Source organism: Rhea pennata, chromosome 20 (assembly GCF_028389875.1).
Source record: "Rhea pennata isolate bPtePen1 chromosome 20, bPtePen1.pri, whole genome shotgun sequence".
NCBI classification, from domain to species: Eukaryota; Metazoa; Chordata; class Aves; order Rheiformes; family Rheidae; genus Rhea; species Rhea pennata.
In genome coordinates, this window is record NC_084682.1 from 805,649 (window position 1) to 823,854 (window position 18,206).

The following is an 18,206-nucleotide window of genomic DNA, read 5'->3' on the forward strand; positions in this document are numbered from 1 at the left end:
CGCGGGCACGCGCCGCGGTGCCCGCCCCAGAGCCGACGCGTGGGAGGCGGCGGTGCGCACGGAGCGGCGCGGCCCCCTCTGCGCCACAGGGCAAAAGAAAACCCCCGGGACCCCGGGAACCCGCCGCCGCCGCGAGCACCGCCGTAGCTTCTCGCCAGCTCAGCAGAGCCCCGGCCGCGAGCGCTGCCGCCGCGCCGCCCTCGTGCCCCCGGCCGCGCGCGCCGGCGGGCGTCCGGAGGCGGCGGCTCCACCGAGAGCGCCGCCCCGCTCGCCGGCGCGGCTGCCACCCCGCGCTTCGCAGGGAACGGGCTTGACAGCAGAGAAACACGACCACTTACTTGATCTTCAGGCTGGCGAGCATCGTCTTGTCAATCCTGCGGGGAGAGCAGAGCAGAGGCGGGTTAGCGGGCACCGGCGAGGCGCGCGGCGGGTGTCTTCTCCCGCGGCCCGGGTCGCGCGGGGGCTCCTGGAAAACCTGGCTGCAGCTCCCTCGCCTGACACGAGGGTCCCCGCCGGAAGACTTGACCGGGCAAGAAACAGGCCAAAACACAACCCAAACTTGCAAACTTAGCTGCAAGGAAAGCAAAATCCCACCAGTCGTGCCCTGCGGCAGCCAGCGCAGGGCTGCAACGCGAGAGCCGAACTGTGCAGAGGAACAGGAGCTGCTCCGGCAGCGGGCTCGGCCGGAGCAAATCCCTGCTGCAGGAGCTGCCCGCGGCGCAGCTGCAGCCGCGCTCTGCAGCGCTCAGCAGGGCGCTGCCTCGCTCATCCCTGCGGTGCTTCGACATCCCCACGTGTAAAGCTGCCTTTTACTCAACCCAGCACATTTGCCGGCTGTCGCTGCAGACACCTGCGAGCGCCCCGGGACCCAGGCAGGAGGTGAGCGCCAGGCTGCCCGCGCAGCTCACGGCCCCAGCCCCGTTCTCGCGGCAAAAGGTCCCAGGTTATTTCATTTATTTGCTTGGCACTGCTAATAAGTGCCTATCTCCACAGAATCATTATGGTTAACAGCATATTAATATTAATTAATGCAAATCATTGTAATGTCTCAAAGTGTAAAATGATGTCTTTTGGCAGGGATTGCAAATGCTGTGTTTATGCCACGTGGAATTAATTCCATGTCTTCAAAACCCCCAAGAAGAGGCACAGTTTTTGCAGCGCACTCGCAGCACGCGCCGCCAGGCAGCAGCAGCAGCAGCGCTGCCTGCCCTGCTCCGGCTGCAGGCCCCGGCGCGGGGGCCTCGGGCACGCTCACGCACCCCGGTCCCGGTCCCGGTCCCGGTCCCGATCCTGATCCCGATCCCAGCCCCGGCCCCGGCCCGCATCTGCTCCTGTTGTCGCCTCCTGGAGCGTGGGCACGTGACCGTGCCTAAAAATAGAGCCGGGGCACCGCTAATTATCACTTAATGTTTAACGAGCCCGTCCACAGAGCTGGTTGATCATTAATCCGAGCTCAGCGTTAAGGCAGCTTGGCGCAAAACAACCTGTTGCCAGAACGTTTTAACGGCCGCAGGAGCGCGAGGCGGCCCGCGGGCGAGGGAGGACCTGCCCCGCGCGCCGGCGCTCGGCGCGGCGCAGCGGCTCTCGCCGGGGAGGGAGCACGAGGAGAAGGCAGTTGGTGTTATTCTGCCTCAGAAGAAAGAAGGAAAAAAAACAAGCAAGAAAACTGTCTGCTTCGGAAACCACAGCTGCGAGGTGGCTGAGCGGAGAGGGGCTCAGGCCGCCCTGGCGGCGCTGCCCTTGCCGGGGCGGGGAGCGCGGAGCAGCCGGGGCCGGCAACGCCGGGCCGCGGCGCAGGAAGGGCGGGTGCCGGGCCGCGGGCAGCGCGGCCGCCGCGGGCGCTTCCCGTGCACGGCGTTCCCACGCTGCCAGCGCCTGGTGCCACTGCGCCGTGCGCTGCACTGTGCACCACACACTGCACCGTGCACCACTGCACTGTGCACCGCACACTGCACAGTGCACCGCTGCACTGCGCACCACTGCACCGTGCACCACTGCACCATGCACCGCACACTGCACCGCGCACCACTGCACTGCGCACCACTGCACTGTGCACCGCACACTGCACAGTGCACCGCTGCACTGCGCACCACTGCACCGTGCACCACTGCACCATGCACCGCACACTGCACCGCACACCACTGCACTGCGCACCACTGCACTGTGCACCACTGCACTGCGCACCACTGCACTGTGCACCGCACACTGCACAGTGCACCGCTGCACTGCGCACCACTGCACTGCGCACCACTGCACTGTGCACCGCACACTGCACAGTGCACCGCTGCACTGCGCACCACTGCACTGCGCACCACTGCACTGTGCACCGCACACTGCACCGCGCACCACTGCACTGCGCACCACTGCACTGTGCACCGCACACTGCACAGTGCACCGCTGCACTGCGCACCACTGCACCGTGCACCGCACACTGCACCGTGCACCACTGCACCGCGCACCACTGCACCGTGCACCACTGCACTGTGCACCACTGCACCGTGCACCACTGCACCGCGCACCGCACACTGCACCATGCACCACTGCACCGCGCACCACTGCACTGCGCACCACTACACCGTGCACCGCACACTGCATTGTGCACCACTGCACCACTGCACTGCACTGCGCACCACTGCACTGCACGCTGCATGCTGCACTGCTGCACCACATGCCACTGCACCGTGCACTGCTGCACTGTGCACCACTGCACTGCACGCTGCATGCTGCACCACATGCGACTGCACCGTGCACTGCTGCACTGTGCACTGCTGCACCGCTGCACTGCACTGTGCACCACTGCACTGCACGCTGCATGCTGCACTGCTGCACCACATGCGACTGCACCGTGCACCGCTGCACTGTGCACCACTGCACCGCTGCACTGCACTGTGCACCACTGCACTGCACGCTGCATGCTGCACTGCTGCACCACATGTGACTGCACCGTGCACTGCTGCACTGTGCACTGCTGCACCGCTGCACCGCACACTTCACCGCTGCACCGTGTGCCGCTCCCGCGCCGCCGCCCTCTGCCTGCCGGCGGCCTCTTCCCCCAGGAAGCACAGGCGAGTTTTGTAAGGAGCAGCTCGCAAATGAGCCCGAGCGCTTCCTCCTAACCGTTAAAAGCAACGGAAAGGACTCGGTCGTAGCGAGCGCTCGGCGTCCGCCCGCGGCGAGCCCCCGCGAGCTTCCCGCCGGCCCCGGAGCGCCGCTCAGCTGGCGCTCAGCGTTTCCACCCGGAGCCCTGCGGGAGCCCAGCCCCGGCCGGCGCCGGGAGCCGCGCGGGGCGCCGGGCGAGGGCCGCGCTGCCCCCGTGCCGCCGGCACGCCGAGGCGCCCCGTCCCCGCGGCTCGGCCTGCCACGACGGCCGCCCGGCGCGCGAGCCGCGCTCCACGGCGAGCGGCGGCGCAGGAGCCGGCAGCGCGCCCGGTGCCGGCCGGGGTGGCCGCGCGGCGGCGGGACGAAGCCCTTCCTGGGGGGCTTCGCAGGCGCCGCGGAGCCTGCAGGGACGAGGGGGGGACGCGGCAGCCACCCACCAGCCGTAGCCGCCGAAGGAGACGCTGCGCTTTCGCTGGAACATGGTGCCGCGCGGCGGGGCCGCGGCGGCGGGAGGCAGCCGCCTGCGCCGCACCGCACCGCACCGCACCGCGCCGCGCCGTGCTGCCGGCCGGAGCCGCAGCGCCAGAGCCGCGTGCACGCGCCGGGGGGGGAAAGAAAGGAAAACCATGTCACTTCCTTTCCTCTCCCCCTTCCCCCAGCCCGGCTCGGGCTTTTCGCAACCCTCTGCGGCCAAGCTCGCGTTTCCCCGAGCGGCAGGGGCGGCGCGCGGCGGGCGCCCGCCCCGGAGCTCCGCGCTCGCCCGAGCGCCGACGCCGCGGGGACGGGCGGCTCCGGCGGCCGCGGCTCCTCGGCCGCGCGCGGGGCCGCAGAAGCGCGCGTCTGCAGCCGGCCGGGGCCGTGGCACGCAGCGTGGCTCTTGACCAGCCCGCGTCAGAGCCCTGTTTAAATGAAAGTGCAGAAATTACCGGGTCCGGTTTCCAGGGATGCAGGAACTCAAACCCACTGCCAGGCGCTCGAACGCCGGCCAGGCGCCCTCGGGGGCCGAGGCCTGTCCTCGGCTGCCCGGCTGCTCCCGGGTTCGTTCCTCCCGGCTCCGCGGCCTGCGGCACAGGGTGACTCGGGCAGCTCTTAATGCCCTCGCCCGGCGAAGCCGCAGCCCCCCGGCAGCCCCCGGGCACCGAACCGGGGAGGCGACGGCCTCCCGCAGCGCCAGGCACCGCCAGGGAAGGGGAGCAGAGGGCGGCCGCGGCGACAGCGGCCGCGGCAGCCGATGGCGCGCAGAGGGCCGCCGGCCCGCGGCGCCTGCCCGCCGGCAGCGGCTATCTCGCGGCCGCAGCCGGCGGCGCCGCCCCGCGCCGGGAGGGGAGCGCCGGGTCGGGCGCCGCGCCGGCCCGCCGAAGCCGAGGCGCGCGGCGGGGCGAGCTCGGCGGCGGCGCGGCTGCGTCCTCGCCCCGCGGAGCGGACGGCAGTCATCAGGCAGCGGCACCTGTGCCTGGCGAGGGACAGCGATAGCGGACCGAGGCAGGCGGGCTGCTTCCGCGCGCTCGGCGCTTATCGTGACGCTCCCACGAGCGCTGCAGCTTGCACAGGTCTGTGCTCATGCATCTATCGCAGAGGCACTACCAAGAAACGCAGCGGCAACGTGGCCACGCACAGTTCCTGCGGCAGCTAAATCATCCCGTGCCAGCGCCGGCTGGGAGGAGCCAGCGCCAGGGCCGGCTGAGCAAGAGCGCGACGGGGAACCTGGGCGCGCCTGGTGCACACGCACCGCGGCCACAGCAAGCTTTGCACACGCACCACAGTCACAGTGTGCTTTGCACACACACCCCCCGCGGTCACGGTGTGCTTGGTGCACACGCACCGCGGCCACAGCATGCTTTGCACATGCACTACAGTCACAGTGTGCTTTGCACACACACACCCTGCGGTCACGGTGTGCTTGGTGCACATGCACGGTGGCCACAGCATGCTTTGCACATGCACCACAGTCACAGTGTGCTTTGCACACACACACCCTGCGGTCACGGTGTGCTTGGTGCACACGCACCGCGGCCACAGCAAGCTTTGCACACGCACCACAGTCACAGTGTGCTTTGCACACACACCCCCCATGGTCACGGTGTGCTTGGTGCACACGCACCGCAGCCACAGCCAGCTTTGCACACACGCACCACAGTCACAGCACGCTTCGTGCACACACGCGCCGCGGTCACGGCACAGTTCATCCCGGCGGCTGCAGCGCCGACGCCTGCGCTGCCTCCCAGCAAGCTGCCTCCAGGCCGGCAGCGCTTCCCGGCGAGCAGCCGCCGCCGCGCCGGGTCCCTCCCCGGCGCCCTCCCAGCCCGCACGCCGAGGCGGCGCGGCACCCTCGGCTCCGAGGCGAGCGCGGGCGCCTGAGGGACCCCAAAAGCACCGGCTCGGCCGGGACGCATCGGGGCCGTCGCGGGGACTTTGCCCAGCCGTCGCCCGGGCGCGGAGCAGGGACCTGCCGCCGGCAGGCAGCAGAATCGCAAAGGCCACGGCAGGACCGCGGTCGAGGAAGACGCGGCAAAGCCCTTCAAAGCTGGAGCCGACTCAGGGCAGCAGCTGCAATAGAAACCAATAGGTCTGACCGTTTCTCTGGCTGCAATCCTCCAATGCTAATTCGTCTTTTCTTTGCAGTATTGATCTTTTTTCTTCCAAGGCACTTTCAAAAGGGAGAGGAGGAACATTTGATGCAGCCGGTGCCTCCGGGTACAGATCCCTGCTCTCCTGCCACGTGCTCCGGAGCTCACCGCCGCGCAGCTCTCGGAGCAGGACACAGCCCCTCGGGTGCGCAGAAGAGGCCGGCGCAGGCGAGGTGCTTCGCCCCCCGTGCAGGGCGGGCAAGCAGCCCTGCCAGCGGCGCCGCGCCCGGCCGCCGACTGCGAGAAACAGGCGTCGGGCCTCTCTTAACCGGATTATTCTTGGTTCACTCTGAACTCGAAACTCTTAAACTAAATGTAAAGAGCTCCTTGATTTCTCAGGCCCATCCGTCTTAGAGCTGCGTCTTGCTAGAGAAGGGAGGAGAAACCCTAGAGAAACTTCCTCCTTAGGAAGCGCCTGCTCAAGCGTGGCGATTTTCCTGCGCGCTTCCCACGCCTCCTCCAGCCGCAGCCTCCCTGCCCGCGCCGGGTCGGCTTGGCAGGGGACGCTGCAAGCAAGCAACAGGCATCGCTGCCTGTGCGCACGGGGCCTCTCCCGAGGGTCGGCACTGAACAGTCTTCTTCTGTATATGTCCATATACGCACCCACGTGTGTGTTTAATACACATATACGATGTGATATATTATCTATAGATGGATTGCTATGACAGGTGGGAAGAGCACTCTGCAAGACAAGCCAGTGCTGGCACCGTCGCCATGGCTACCTGCACATCGGCGCTCAGCCCGCGCCGTGGCCCCAGCCCCACGGCACAGCGCAGCTCAGCGCAGCACGGTGCAGCTCAGTGCAGCACAGTGCAGCACGGTGCAGCGCAGCACGGTGCAGCTCGGTGCAGTGCAGTGCAGCATGGTGCAACACAGCGCAGCACGGTGCAGCTCTGTGCAGTGCAGCGCAGCATGGTGCAGCAGAACACAGCGCAGCACAACACGGTGCAGGACAGCGTGGGACAGTGCAGTGCAGCACAACACAGCACAGTGCAGCACAGCACGGTGCAGCACAGCACGGTGCAGCACAATGCGGCACAGCGCGGCACGGTGCAGTGCAGCGTGGCACAGCACAGCATAGCACAGCACGGCGCAGCGCAGCACGGTGCAGTGCAGTGTGGCGCAGCACAGCGCGGTGCAGCGCAGCACGGTGCAGTGCAGCGTGGCACAGCATGGCGCAGCACAGCGCGGTGCAGCATGGCACGGTGCAGTGCAGTGCGGCATGGCGTGGCACAGAGAAGCCCAAGAGCCAGGCCGGTCCCGGGCTGCACGACGCAGAGAGCTTGGCCCCATTCACACGGCTGCAGCCGACGGAGACAGGGAGGCAGTAGAGAGGAAAAAGCATCGTTTAAACTAAACCCAAGGGGGCAAAAGGGGGTGGGGGAAGGCCGGCGCCGGCGGAGCGGCCCGCGGTGGCCCCCAGCCGTTCACACGAGGGCGCCCGGGGCGATGCCCGGCTCGGCGCCGGCGGAGCGGCACGCGCCCTCGCACCGCCGCCCCGGGGCTGTGCCGCGCAGCTGCAGGGCCGGGAGGTCCCTCCCGGCCGCCCCGCTCGCCCGGGCCTCCGCCAGCCGCGGCCACGAGGCAGCGCTCAGAGCCGACGTGTGCGCGGCTTCCTCAAATTTTGCAAACAAGACACAAGATTTTGACTCAGGCTTTTCGAGCCTCCCTGAACATGCTGATATCACCTATATCTCACAGCATTTGGGGTGGCTTTTGCGAGATCTATGCTACATCCAAGCCAGAATCGACAAACAGCTCCTTCTGGTCTGGCATCCAGCCTGGAGGCAGATGTTAAGTCTGAGCAGAGATTCATCTCCCCTGAGAAACTGGAAAGAGGTCTGGGCAGGCTCAACTGATTTTAGCTCCTGGAAAAATTTTCTCCTCGTGATGTTGCTGTTAAGTCCCGTTCCTGTTTCTGCAGCAGCGACGAGCAGATCGGCCTGACGTCGGGGGCAGAAGCAGCGGCGGCAGAAGCGGAGGGGCTCCCAGGCAGCCCCAGGACCCTGCACCGCGCCGGCAGGCTTGGCCCCAGGAAAGCCGTGCAACAGCAAAGGAGCAATAAAACCTCAGCACGGAGGAAGAGCAGTGCTCGTGGTGTGGTTATCACGAGCTGCCCTTCGGGAGGAATCAACAGCAAAGGGAGCAAGAAATATCTGTGGAAGCTGCTACACGCAAGGGCCGAGTTTGCTGTCGGGAATCACGCTTCTTGCCGGATCTGAATTTAGACTCGCTGGCCCGCTGCCAGTCCTCAGCACATCGTGCCGTGCGGGCAGATATTACGTCCCTTGTGATGCCAAAACAAGCAGCCTTAAATAAAGCAGCAGAGTGGGGCGCGCAGGCGGCGGGGCGGCCGCGGCAGGCCTGGCACCGTGCCGCGCGCGGGGGCCGCCGGCGCCGCTCTCGCCCGCCCGGCCGGCGCTGCCGCCTGCCCGCCGCTGCCTGGGCGAGACGGGGGCGAGCGGCACCCGCGGCGCCGCGCAGCACCCGGCGGGGGGGACCAGCCCCCGGGCGGCAGAGTCCCTGGCCCCGGCTGCCTCCTCTGCACGGCGGCACGGGTGAGCGCGGCTCGGCACGGCTCGGCACGGCTCGGCACGGGGCACAGCCCTGCCGGAGGGGCCGAGCAGTGCGGCCGGGCAGCGGAGCGGCGGAGTGTCTCCGCAGCAGGCCCCCGGCGGTGCCGCGCGCCCCGCTCGGACGAGCCTGCCCAGCCGGGAAACAAGGGCGACCGGGTGCTTCGGGCGCCCTTTGTTCGCGGCCGCCTCGGCACGGTCACGCTCCCGTCCCCACGGCTGCTCGAACGCTGCCGTACGCCGCGACCGCAGCCCCGACGCACCTCACCTCGGTTTCCTTGCTGCTCTCCCAGGGCGGCAGCAGCCCTTGCGCCAGCGCCGGTAAGCGCCGAGCGAGGCGATGCCCGCAGCCGCGGCAGCCCCGGCGCCGCGCCGCCGCTACCGCATGGCTGGTTGCGGAGGGCTGCGCCGCGCCGCCGCTCCGGCGCGCCGCCGGCGCCGGGCGCCGCGCCAGCAGCAGCCGCCTCCGCGAGCGGCTTGGGCGGCGCGGCCGGGCGAGGGGCTGGGGGCTCGCGCCCGCCCCCGGCCCCGTCGGCGGGGAGGAAAAACCAGGCGCCGCGGCTGCGGCTGCTATTCGCCAGGGCGCCGCGAGCTGAGCATTAACCCCTTAACCTGCCGGGTGGGCGGGAAGGCAGGAAGGGCTGCGGCGTGCGGGGAGATAATAACAAGGGAGCAAAACCCTGCGGATTCAGGTTTGGAAACGGACTTCCGTCTTGCACGGGAGCCCTTTAGCAGCTGGTCTGTCCCGGCCGAGTGAACGACGCAGCCTGGGACGGGCCAAAAGCACAGCCGCCGGGGCTGAAACCCGGAGCGCCGGGAGGAAAGGGCAAGCGGGCGCTGCCAGCGCGGGGCAGCCCGGCCGGGGCGGGCGCGGAGCCCGCGTCCGACGGCACGCGCCTGGCGAGGGCCCGCGCGGCTCTGGGCAGCGCGGCCCTCGCCGACCGCAGAGGTTTAAAAGCGGCGCGCGGCTGCATCGCTCCCGGTTTCGCGCCGCGTTGCAGCCGGAGCTGGAGCACTGGGGCAGCCCGCAGGCTGCGAGGTGAAATCCCTGGGGAGCAGGATCCGCGCCCTTCGGAGGCGCTTCCCCGCGGGACCGAAGCGCGCGCCGACGCGGGCGCACGAAACGCGTGCTCGCCCGGCTCCGGCTCAGCCCGTCACTGCCGAGAAGCAAAGCTGCTTCCCTCCCCGTCCGTCGCTCCGGCAGGGAAGCGCGCGGCATCCTGCCCGCACGGGCGCTCCGGGCCGCATCCCCGCCAGCGGCTCCCCGCCCGCTGCGGCGCTGGAGGGCCGTTGTCTCCCGTGCTAGGCAGGGTTTATCCGCCGGAGCTGGAGCACGCCAGCTCCCTGCAGCCCGCCGGCAGCATCCGCGACAGCGCCCAGAGCCGCGCGCACGGCCGGGACGGGCTCGTCCGCGCACCGACGGCTCCCTGCTGCGCCGGTGCAAGCAGGCGGCCCCTAAAATCCAAGCGGAGCAGCGGGGACCAAGATTAAGCGTGGAGTCAACGCTGTTTGATCGCAGAACGCTCGGGTCTGGACGACAGCAACGCGTGCGCGTCGCGGGCAGAAAGAGCCGCGACGCACGCGGGCCGGGGAAGAAAGCGCTGAAGCGCCGAAGGGAATCGGGGAACCAGAACAAATATTTTTCGGAGATTTCCCTTGCGGCTCGGTCACTGAGACGTGCAGCCTCTGGCTCCTCATTGGTTTTTAGTGTAAATCTCAAGCGTGTTACATAGGTAAAACGGGTCCTCAGCAGGTTGTGGGACTGACCAAAAAGCATGAGACTATTTGGAAGAAAGTTTGGGGGAGGGAGCGGTTAACTTGTAGTTTCCACTTGCGTGAGGCTTCCTACCCCTCGCCGCTGCCGTGATGTCTGGGGTTGTCAGGGTCTGCGGCGCTGGGACGGGCACGGGTCTCCGCAGAGCCCGAGGCTCGCGCGGGAGGCGGTGAAGCCGGCAGCCCCCGGCCGCGGCCCGGGGCCGCCCGGGCGGCACGCGCCCGCGCCGCGACGCCGTACCTGCTGGGCGAGCCCAGGTCGGCCCGGCTGACGATGCGGTGCTGCTGCGGCGAGTGCAGCCACTGGAAAGCCGTCAGCGTCCTCTCCTCGATGCGAAACCGGCCTTCTCGCACGTACCTAAAAATAACAGCGAGAACGGCTGAAATATTTATTAGCGCAGCAGTGTCAGGAGAGGGAGAGGCAGGGCCCGGGGAGCAGCGGGCTCAGAGAAGCTCTTCAGCCTGCGAGCCGGACGATCACCGTAGCGCGTTTTAAGGGCTGCAGGAAAGTCACAGATCTGCCACGAGCGCCCGCCCGCGCCGTCCTCAGTGCCGCGACCCGGCTAGCGTCTTTCCAGCGGTATTCCAGACCCCAGGCCAGCGGCCGCGGCTTATTAAATAATCCCCAGTGATGAGCTCACGGTCTCAGTTAAAGCGGCGCGTGCCCTTCAGCGCAGGAGCGCCCTGCCTGCTTCTGCCCGGCCCCCGGCGCTCGGACGCGTCCGCAGCCCGGCTCAGGCCCAGCAGCCGCCGGCGCCGCGCACGCCTCCCGCGCGCTGGACACGCCGCCAGCCGCGAGCAGCCGTGCACGCCGCTGCGGAGCGGCCCGCGCACGGCACACCTTTGTAACTTCACCTCTGGTGCGCATTTCGTTGGAAAAAAGGAAGCCGAGAGGAAAGGGAAAAGAACTCGCGCTCCCTCCGAAGCCGGGGGCCGAGCCCCCGCCCGCCGCCCGTCCGAACTCCCCGGCCGTAGCCTGGAGCCTCGCTGTCTCACGGCGAGGGCAGGACCCCTCGCTCCCAGCAGAAGTAAGGCAGAAGCACTCCTGGAGTTTCCCCGGCAGAGAAACGCTCCCTCCTAACTTCACTGCTCTAAGGGACGGAGCGCAGCGCGCTCCCAGGGCTGCCCTGCACGTGCCCCCTCTGCCAGGCCAGCGACGGGCAAACGGCTTTGGGAAAGGACGGAGGAGGGCTAGGCAGCAAGGACGGCAAAACAGCCAAGCCAAGCAGCATTAAAACTTTCCAGGTCTAAGCGTGCATTAAAAAAAAGAGCCCTGGACTGCCAAGGAATAAAAATAGAAAGAAGCAGAAGCAGCTTTAAATCTCCCTCGGGGACTGGCGCTCGGCTTGTTCACCCTGCGTTTGCCGGGCTGCAGCCCCCGGCGGGGCCCCAGCACCGGCCCTGGCTGTGCCGCTCACCTTGCGCCGGCACTGGGGAGCGGGACCCGGCCCCGGGCCCGGCTCCAGCGCTTACATAAGCACGGCAGGGTTGTAACCCAGAAAGTCATCCCATTCACACCGCAGCACTACTACCGCATCCTGCTCAAAAGTCACACGCTCCGGACGTCACACACTACACTATTAAAAATTAAAAATACAGAGAGAGCTCATTTCCCACGTCAGCCTGGCCCTGCCGCTCCCCACCTCGCTGCCGCAGCCGGCCTCGCCCGTGCGCCGAAGCCTGCGCGGTCTCAGCCTCCGCGACGCCTCGCCCCCCGAGGACCACCGCGAGCCTCCAGGACGTCCCGTGCACGTCCCCGAGACTTGCCAGTGGCAGCTACAGCAGCGGCACCCGGGCGCCCACGTGCCCAGACACTGCCGTCCCCCCTTCTGCGGGGGTGATTTCCCAGCAGCGGGATGTCTCCTGACCCTCTCCTGCCTCTGCTGCACCCCGAACGCCCAAGGTCCCGCTGGGGCAGCGGCGACGCTTCAGGGCCCTTCGCAGCGTGGCAGCCGGCCCCGCACCGCGGACACGGCCGCCGCGGCACGCACCGGGGTGCTGGAGCGCGGACCCCGAAGCGCTCCGGCTGGGAGCCCCCTTTCGGCACGTCCCCCCCGGCCAAGGGGACCCTCCCCAGGCTGCAGCGCCCGGAACAGCCGCACGCACCTCTCCCCTCCCTGCACAACGCTCGCAGCCCCCCGGAGGACTTACCGCCCCCCCGACCCTCTCAACAGCCAGAAACACTCGGGGCAGCTGCCGGGACCCCCGAGCCTCCCAAATGCCGGAGCACCCCCGGGACAGCCCTCACCATCCAGCGCCCGGGGCTCCCCAGCTCCTCCCCTGGGACCCCCACCCGGGACAGCCGCGGCCTCCCCCCCCGCCGGAACTGCAGCCCCCTCCCGCTGCGCCCCAGCCCGACCCCCCCGGGCAGGAGCCGGCCCGGAGCCCCCCGCAGTCCTCCCCCGGTCCCGGAGCCCCCAGCCCCGCACTCACCAGCGCACCAGCTCCCAGCGCCGCTCGCCCGCCGCCTTCCCCGAGGCCATGGTGCCGGTGCCGGTGCCGGGGGCGCGGCCGAGCCCCGGCGGCCCCGCGGCGGGGCGGGGCGGCACCGCACGGCACGGCACGGCACGGCACGGGCCGGCACCGCCACCGCCCGGCCCAGCCCGACCCGGCACCGCCACCGGCCCCGCCCGGCCCCGCCCAGCAAGCCCGGCACGGCCCCGCCCGGCACGGCACGGCCCGGCACCGCCGCCGCCCGCCACCACCCTGCCCGGCCCGGCCCGGCCCGGCCCGCGGCGGGGGCGCACGGCGGCTCGGTGGCCTCCTCGAGCGCCGGGGCCTCCCTGGCGTTTCCGAGACGCTCCTTCCCCTTGTCCTGCAGCGGGAAAACACCCGAGACGCCTGGCAGGAGCTCTAGTGCCGGTTCCAAACCCGGGCCCGTTTCTGCTGCATAACCCGTCGCACACGGCCGCTTCCCCACGCGAGCGGTTTCGAAGGCCGCACGGCGCTTGCCCGCGTGCCGGCCGTGCTCACCGGCAGACGTCCAACACGTTCGGCTTCGCAGACGTAACTTTTCAGAGAGCAGTCCCCCGCCGACTAGCTGTATTCCCTCGCAGAATGACGTCCGCAGGGAAACGTGCATGTTCCAGCCTCCAGGCTTCAGCAAGTCTGAACAAAGTATCGGGAAGTCCTTTGGGAACAGTCGCAGGTGGAGGCGGAGGCAGAAACTGGCCCCCGCCGCCTGCCCCTCTGCACCCTGCCCGGCCCCGCCGACGCTCGCCTGCGCCGTTCCCCGAACGACGGGCGCCGGCGGTCACGCCACGAAGGCCGGGGCGGGCGCTCGAGAGCGGGATTTACCCCATGCACACTGATTATGTCGCCTGCCGTTGCTCATCCTTGAAAATGAATAATCCAGCAGAATTTGCATACTTGTTGTCTATGAATGTGAAGATGAAAATTATACTTCTCTGGACCCAAGGCCGAGTGAGTCACGACTTCCACTTTGAAGTCCTGGGAGCTGCTTGGTGTATTTCAGTTACAGACGACCCACTGTGTTTAGCAAACAAACTGGAAGTATATTTAGAAAATATTTCGAGGAGCTTTGACTCATGCTGGAAGCGATTTCTCCAAAGTGATGTTCCAGGCCTAAATCCTAGATTTCTAAACTTTAAGAATATAATTGCACAACTCTACATTTCTCAGATGCTTTACTCACAGTGCATCAGCTTCGTTTACATTAAATAACATTAATTCCTCAAGTAAGTACCTATTATTGGTAATTGTGGCCTCCTATTCTTGCAGGACCCAAATACATCCAAAACTCATTAATGCATTTCTCTCAGCAGCACCCTTGTTGAGAAGGAAAGTGATGCTCTGTCCATTTTGCCAAGAGAGGCCAAGTGGCTTTCTCAAGGTCACATAAGAGGATGTTAACAGCAAAACCGGGGATTCAGCCAGGAGGGCTTGAAACGTTTAGGCAGCGACCTATCCTGTGGAGGGAGCCGCCTTCTCTTTCAAATTATGGGCAGAAGACTGAAAAGAAACAACCTGCCCAAACAGGCTGCTTCCATGCAGTCCGCAGCGCCTCACCCCCAGGCCCCCCCGGCCTCTCTGAGACGGATCCGCCGCGTTAGGGCACTTGCCGGAGAGCTGGGAGCCCGCTCCCTGAGCAGAGAGGAGGCTCTCGCGGGGCCGTGGCCAGGGCCTTCTCCTGACCACATAGCTGGATGCTTCGGCTGAATTTGTCATCAGGAAATTGTTTGTACTGAAATAATCAGATTTAATGAGCCCAAGAGCAAGTGAGATCACATCTCAGCGAGTCTCTGTTATCAGTTGCCTGCAGACTTCAGGAAACAGCTCTGCAGTAGTTTGATATTTTTCATGATCAGAATCAGAGCTCAGGGCAGATGTAAATAATTTGATCTCCATTCTGCAAAACCTGATGCTCATGCTTAATTTCCTACCTTGTAAGCCCAAGAAGAGTTTCGGTCCCAATGGACCGGCCTGAGCTCATCCCTAGCTGCCCCCAGACATTGCAGGGAGACATTCACCGGCGACGCTGCATCCCTGGCAGGATACAACCACGGCCGGGGCCTAGCTCAGGGAGCCCCCCGCGCCCAGGACGCCCATCGCTCATCTTTCATCCTCAGCTCCTCGCCACTGCTCAGCTCTGCTGCAGGAGGCCAGGGGTGGGATGGCAGCGAGGGGCCCATGCGGGGACCTGGGCTCGGAGTCACGCCAAAGGAGGGGACGCAGGACAGGACAAGCCTCTCCTTTCCTCCCCTAAATCATGGGAAGTGACCCACCCCTATTTCATCACATCCAAGTTTTTTGTAGACCTGGGAAATTCAAAGAATAAACTCAACTTTTTATTTTGGAAAAAAAAAGAAAAAGAAAGTAAGTTCTAATACAATAGGAAATAAGAAAAATGGAATAATGTTCACATAACAAATACATGGTAATGTATCAGGCATCTTTTCGTCTGCTCCGTTGTGCTACCAAAGCCCTGTTGGTTTCAGCTGGGGTCTCTCTTCAGGGCCAGCATCCCAAAAAAAGGCTGTAAGATTTGGCCCATTATTTCCCCAAGCTTGTCCAGTTCAGCTGGGCAGCACGCGAGGGTGCGACCAGCCATAGGAAGCCACCCTCTCCTGTCCCCCTCTGCCCCAGCATTGCTCAGGAAAACTGTGTCCATCATCTTCGTGAGCTGTGCAAAGCAACGTCTCTTTGAAGAACAACAAATTGAATTATTTAGCTCAAGCAAATATCCTTGCAAGTCTCTGATATTTTCCAGTCCCAATGGAAATGTTAAGCTAATGTTAAATTTATCAAAACCCTCCGGCTTTTAGCCCTGCACTACTTTAAGGAGCTTCTTATTACATTCCTCAAAGCAATTAAAAGACACACACACACACAACTCAATTAGGCTGAAAAAATAATATTTGCGACAAAGTTAAACTCACATTTTTAAATTAAATGCAGAAATTCTCTTAATAAGCAATCTAGGGGGAGAGGAAAGCAGTGATCTGAAAATATTCTATGCATTTGGTCTGGAAGGGTACCTGAAGGCATGCTTAATGCAAGTGCATAGGTGCATGCACGCTTATGCTGGGAACAGAGGGGATTTTTTTTCCAGTATTAGTCGCTTTCGGAATGAACTGATTAAACGCCTTCATTTAATCGGAGCCTTGCTCTCAGAGGCTCATAGTCCTCATCTGCTTCCATAGCTGCTAGTAAGAGGGATTTATGTATTCAGGAGTGACCTGAATTGCTGCCTGGGTGCCTGTTTCCCTGCACTGATCAGAAGGCCAGTGCACGAGGACCGCGGTCTTTCCTCGCGCCTCCCGGGCGCCGGCGGGCTCCTCGGCCCGGGCGATGCGCGGAGCCGAGGGTGTGCAAGCGCCGGACGCCGCCGCGATAACCGGGGCTGATGCCGCTAGAGGTCAGTGTCAGGTAAGGAGCCCTGCACGCGCCGGACAGCGGGCCTGCGCGCAGGCCCCGGTGCTGGCTGAGCTGCTGTTAACAGCCAGGACACCTCTTTAGATGCTTTTAGTGTCTGTTGTCCTTTCTATGAGACGGCTTCTAAAAAGAAAAAAAAAAAAAAAAAAGCCGTGAGTCTCTGCAACAAAACCCAGCTGAGGGCGAGGAGCCGGATGGGTGGGTCCGGAGAGAGGTGGGTTCCCAGGTACGGCCCCCGCTGCACCCCGCGCTGGCAGCCGGGCTCTCCGGGCCGGGGCAAGACTCTTGGTGGTCCCAGTGCCCGCCGGCGTGTCGGCGCGGTTCCTGCCGGCAGCGTGCGGATCGCCCCTGTTTCAAGCGGCACTGCAGTCCGACATCACCGGGGTGGGACAGGCAGGGAGCAGGCCGGCTCTGCCGGCTGGGCTCCGCAAGGCCGGTCCCGGCGCCGAGGGAAGCTTTGCACGGAGCTGATCACAGCACACCGTCTGGCAGCAGAGACTCTGTAACTTCCTGACGCTGAAATGGCATTTCCAGCTATCTCTGACAGTTTGTTTTTATTCCCTTCAAAGCCTGGAGGAGAAGAAAAGGTGTCAAAAGATTAAAGGCTGCCACACACTTATTAGAAGGTGTCTCAGCATAATTATTTGGGTATTCACTGGCAGATGGCAGCGCACAACCAAGTTCATTGTGCTCCTCTGCTCCGAGGCGCAGGTTTTGTGCTAACACTTTATAAAGGTAAATTTCCCTCATTACGTTGATCATAAGCTGTCAGTGGAGCAGCTCCCAGCTCTCAGCGTGAGGAGGGGGATGGCGCAGGGTCACCGCCTGACAGCGGGTGCAGAAGATCACAGTCACTGGAGGCATCAGCTGAGTGGCATGAGTGGCACTGAGGCATGAGCTGGAACATATCCCAGGCAAAAAAGCTGAAATCCAGCTCGTTCAGAGCTAAAGGCTGCCAGTTAAACCAGTTCGCTGTGTAATGGCGTGTGTGAGAGAGAGGTTATTAGTATTAACAGCATCTGTGCGCGGTGGCTGAATCCGAGCTGCTGGGTAATCGCTACAGAGGCAATGTGCTTTATCCACGTGCTATTCTGGGTGCAGAGGGTGCATTGTATTCCACTGCCTTCCCTCTCTCCAGCGTGATCGTATCCCGGAGCAATGACCTCATTTAAAGAGGCAGCTGTCTGTCCCTGAATGTCTGACCTTGATCGTTCGCAGGCTTGTCTTTTAGTCAGTGGAAAATCAATGAAAAATGTACAAATCTGGTGAAACATGATGCACTCTGAAATCACCCTATGCATTTCTACCCCTCCCCCTTCCCTCCCAGTCTTTAATTCCCTGCTTCTAAAATAAGCTAAGTGTTAGGGGAAGTGAAAGCGAGACATTAAAACCAACACCCCCACAAAAACATGGCTAACTCCGCAGCGAGATGGACAAATGACATCTTGGCAAGTGTTGATCTGATGATTACAAATGGAGGAGAGGTGATCCCAGTGAGACAACACTTCTCTGAATAGGAAAGTCTATACTCTCTCAAAAATCCATCACCTCATAACAACTTGTCATTCCAGAAAGAACTCATTTTTTATGAGAAACCAGTCTGGAGGAGATCTACACAGGAGTCAGCATGAATGAGTGAGCATTAGGAGGCACTGAAGCTCTCAAATACACTTGCTAGGGCCTTAAGCAGAGATGTTTGAATAATTCATTGCAGATCAGGAACCTGCATGTGCACATATGGGTGTGTAGATCACTCACCTTTTCTCCCAGTTTGATGACTCCTGTTTTAGTGTAAATGTAACTCACTCTTCATAGAAGAATCCTGATTCCAAGCTCAGCCTTCCTCTGCCAGCAGTCTGCACCATGCCATGCTGTACCATGCCAGTTTGCATCAGGTAAAGATCCAATTGTCTCACCGTTAATAAACAGGGATGTTACAAACCTATCACATTACATCTAGACCACTTTCCTTTCTGCCTAACTACTCTGAGACTTAAATTAAACTGCTTTCCATATTACCACATGCTTTGTTATAACTTCAGTATTAGATCAAAAGTCTGAAACATCCAAGGGCAAACATGGACAAGGAAAGACAAAAGGGTACCACAGGCAGCATCCTGCAGGTCACCCAGGTTTGTCCAACTGACCTCATAACCCTCTCACATGCTATTTTTTGTGCTACGTTGTGTGCAAGTAATGGTAGGAAGAACACTGGAGACTGATACACACAGAACAGCAG

The 18,206-nt window shown here is 63.6% G+C and overlaps 1 protein-coding gene across 5 annotated transcripts in view; it reads right to left on the reverse strand.

The window, feature by feature from the left end:
* RAP1GAP2 (RAP1 GTPase activating protein 2) overlaps nt 1-10,420 on the reverse strand; it is a 40,804-nt gene extending 30,384 nt beyond the window's left edge. For 4 of the 5 annotated variants that reach the window (XM_062592256.1, XM_062592254.1, XM_062592253.1 and 1 more), the window contains exons 1-2: nt 8,563-8,572; nt 339-374 (exon numbers count right to left, since the gene is read on the reverse strand). In XM_062592256.1, coding sequence (XP_062448240.1) covers nt 339-361 — 23 coding nt within the window. In that variant the 5' untranslated portion in view covers nt 362-374; nt 8,563-8,572. Of the gene's footprint in view, nt 1-338; nt 375-8,562; nt 8,573-10,313 lie in introns of those variants that run through there. The other variant, XM_062592257.1, reaches the window with a different exon arrangement.
* Nucleotides 10,421-18,206: the final 7,786 nt, after the last annotated feature.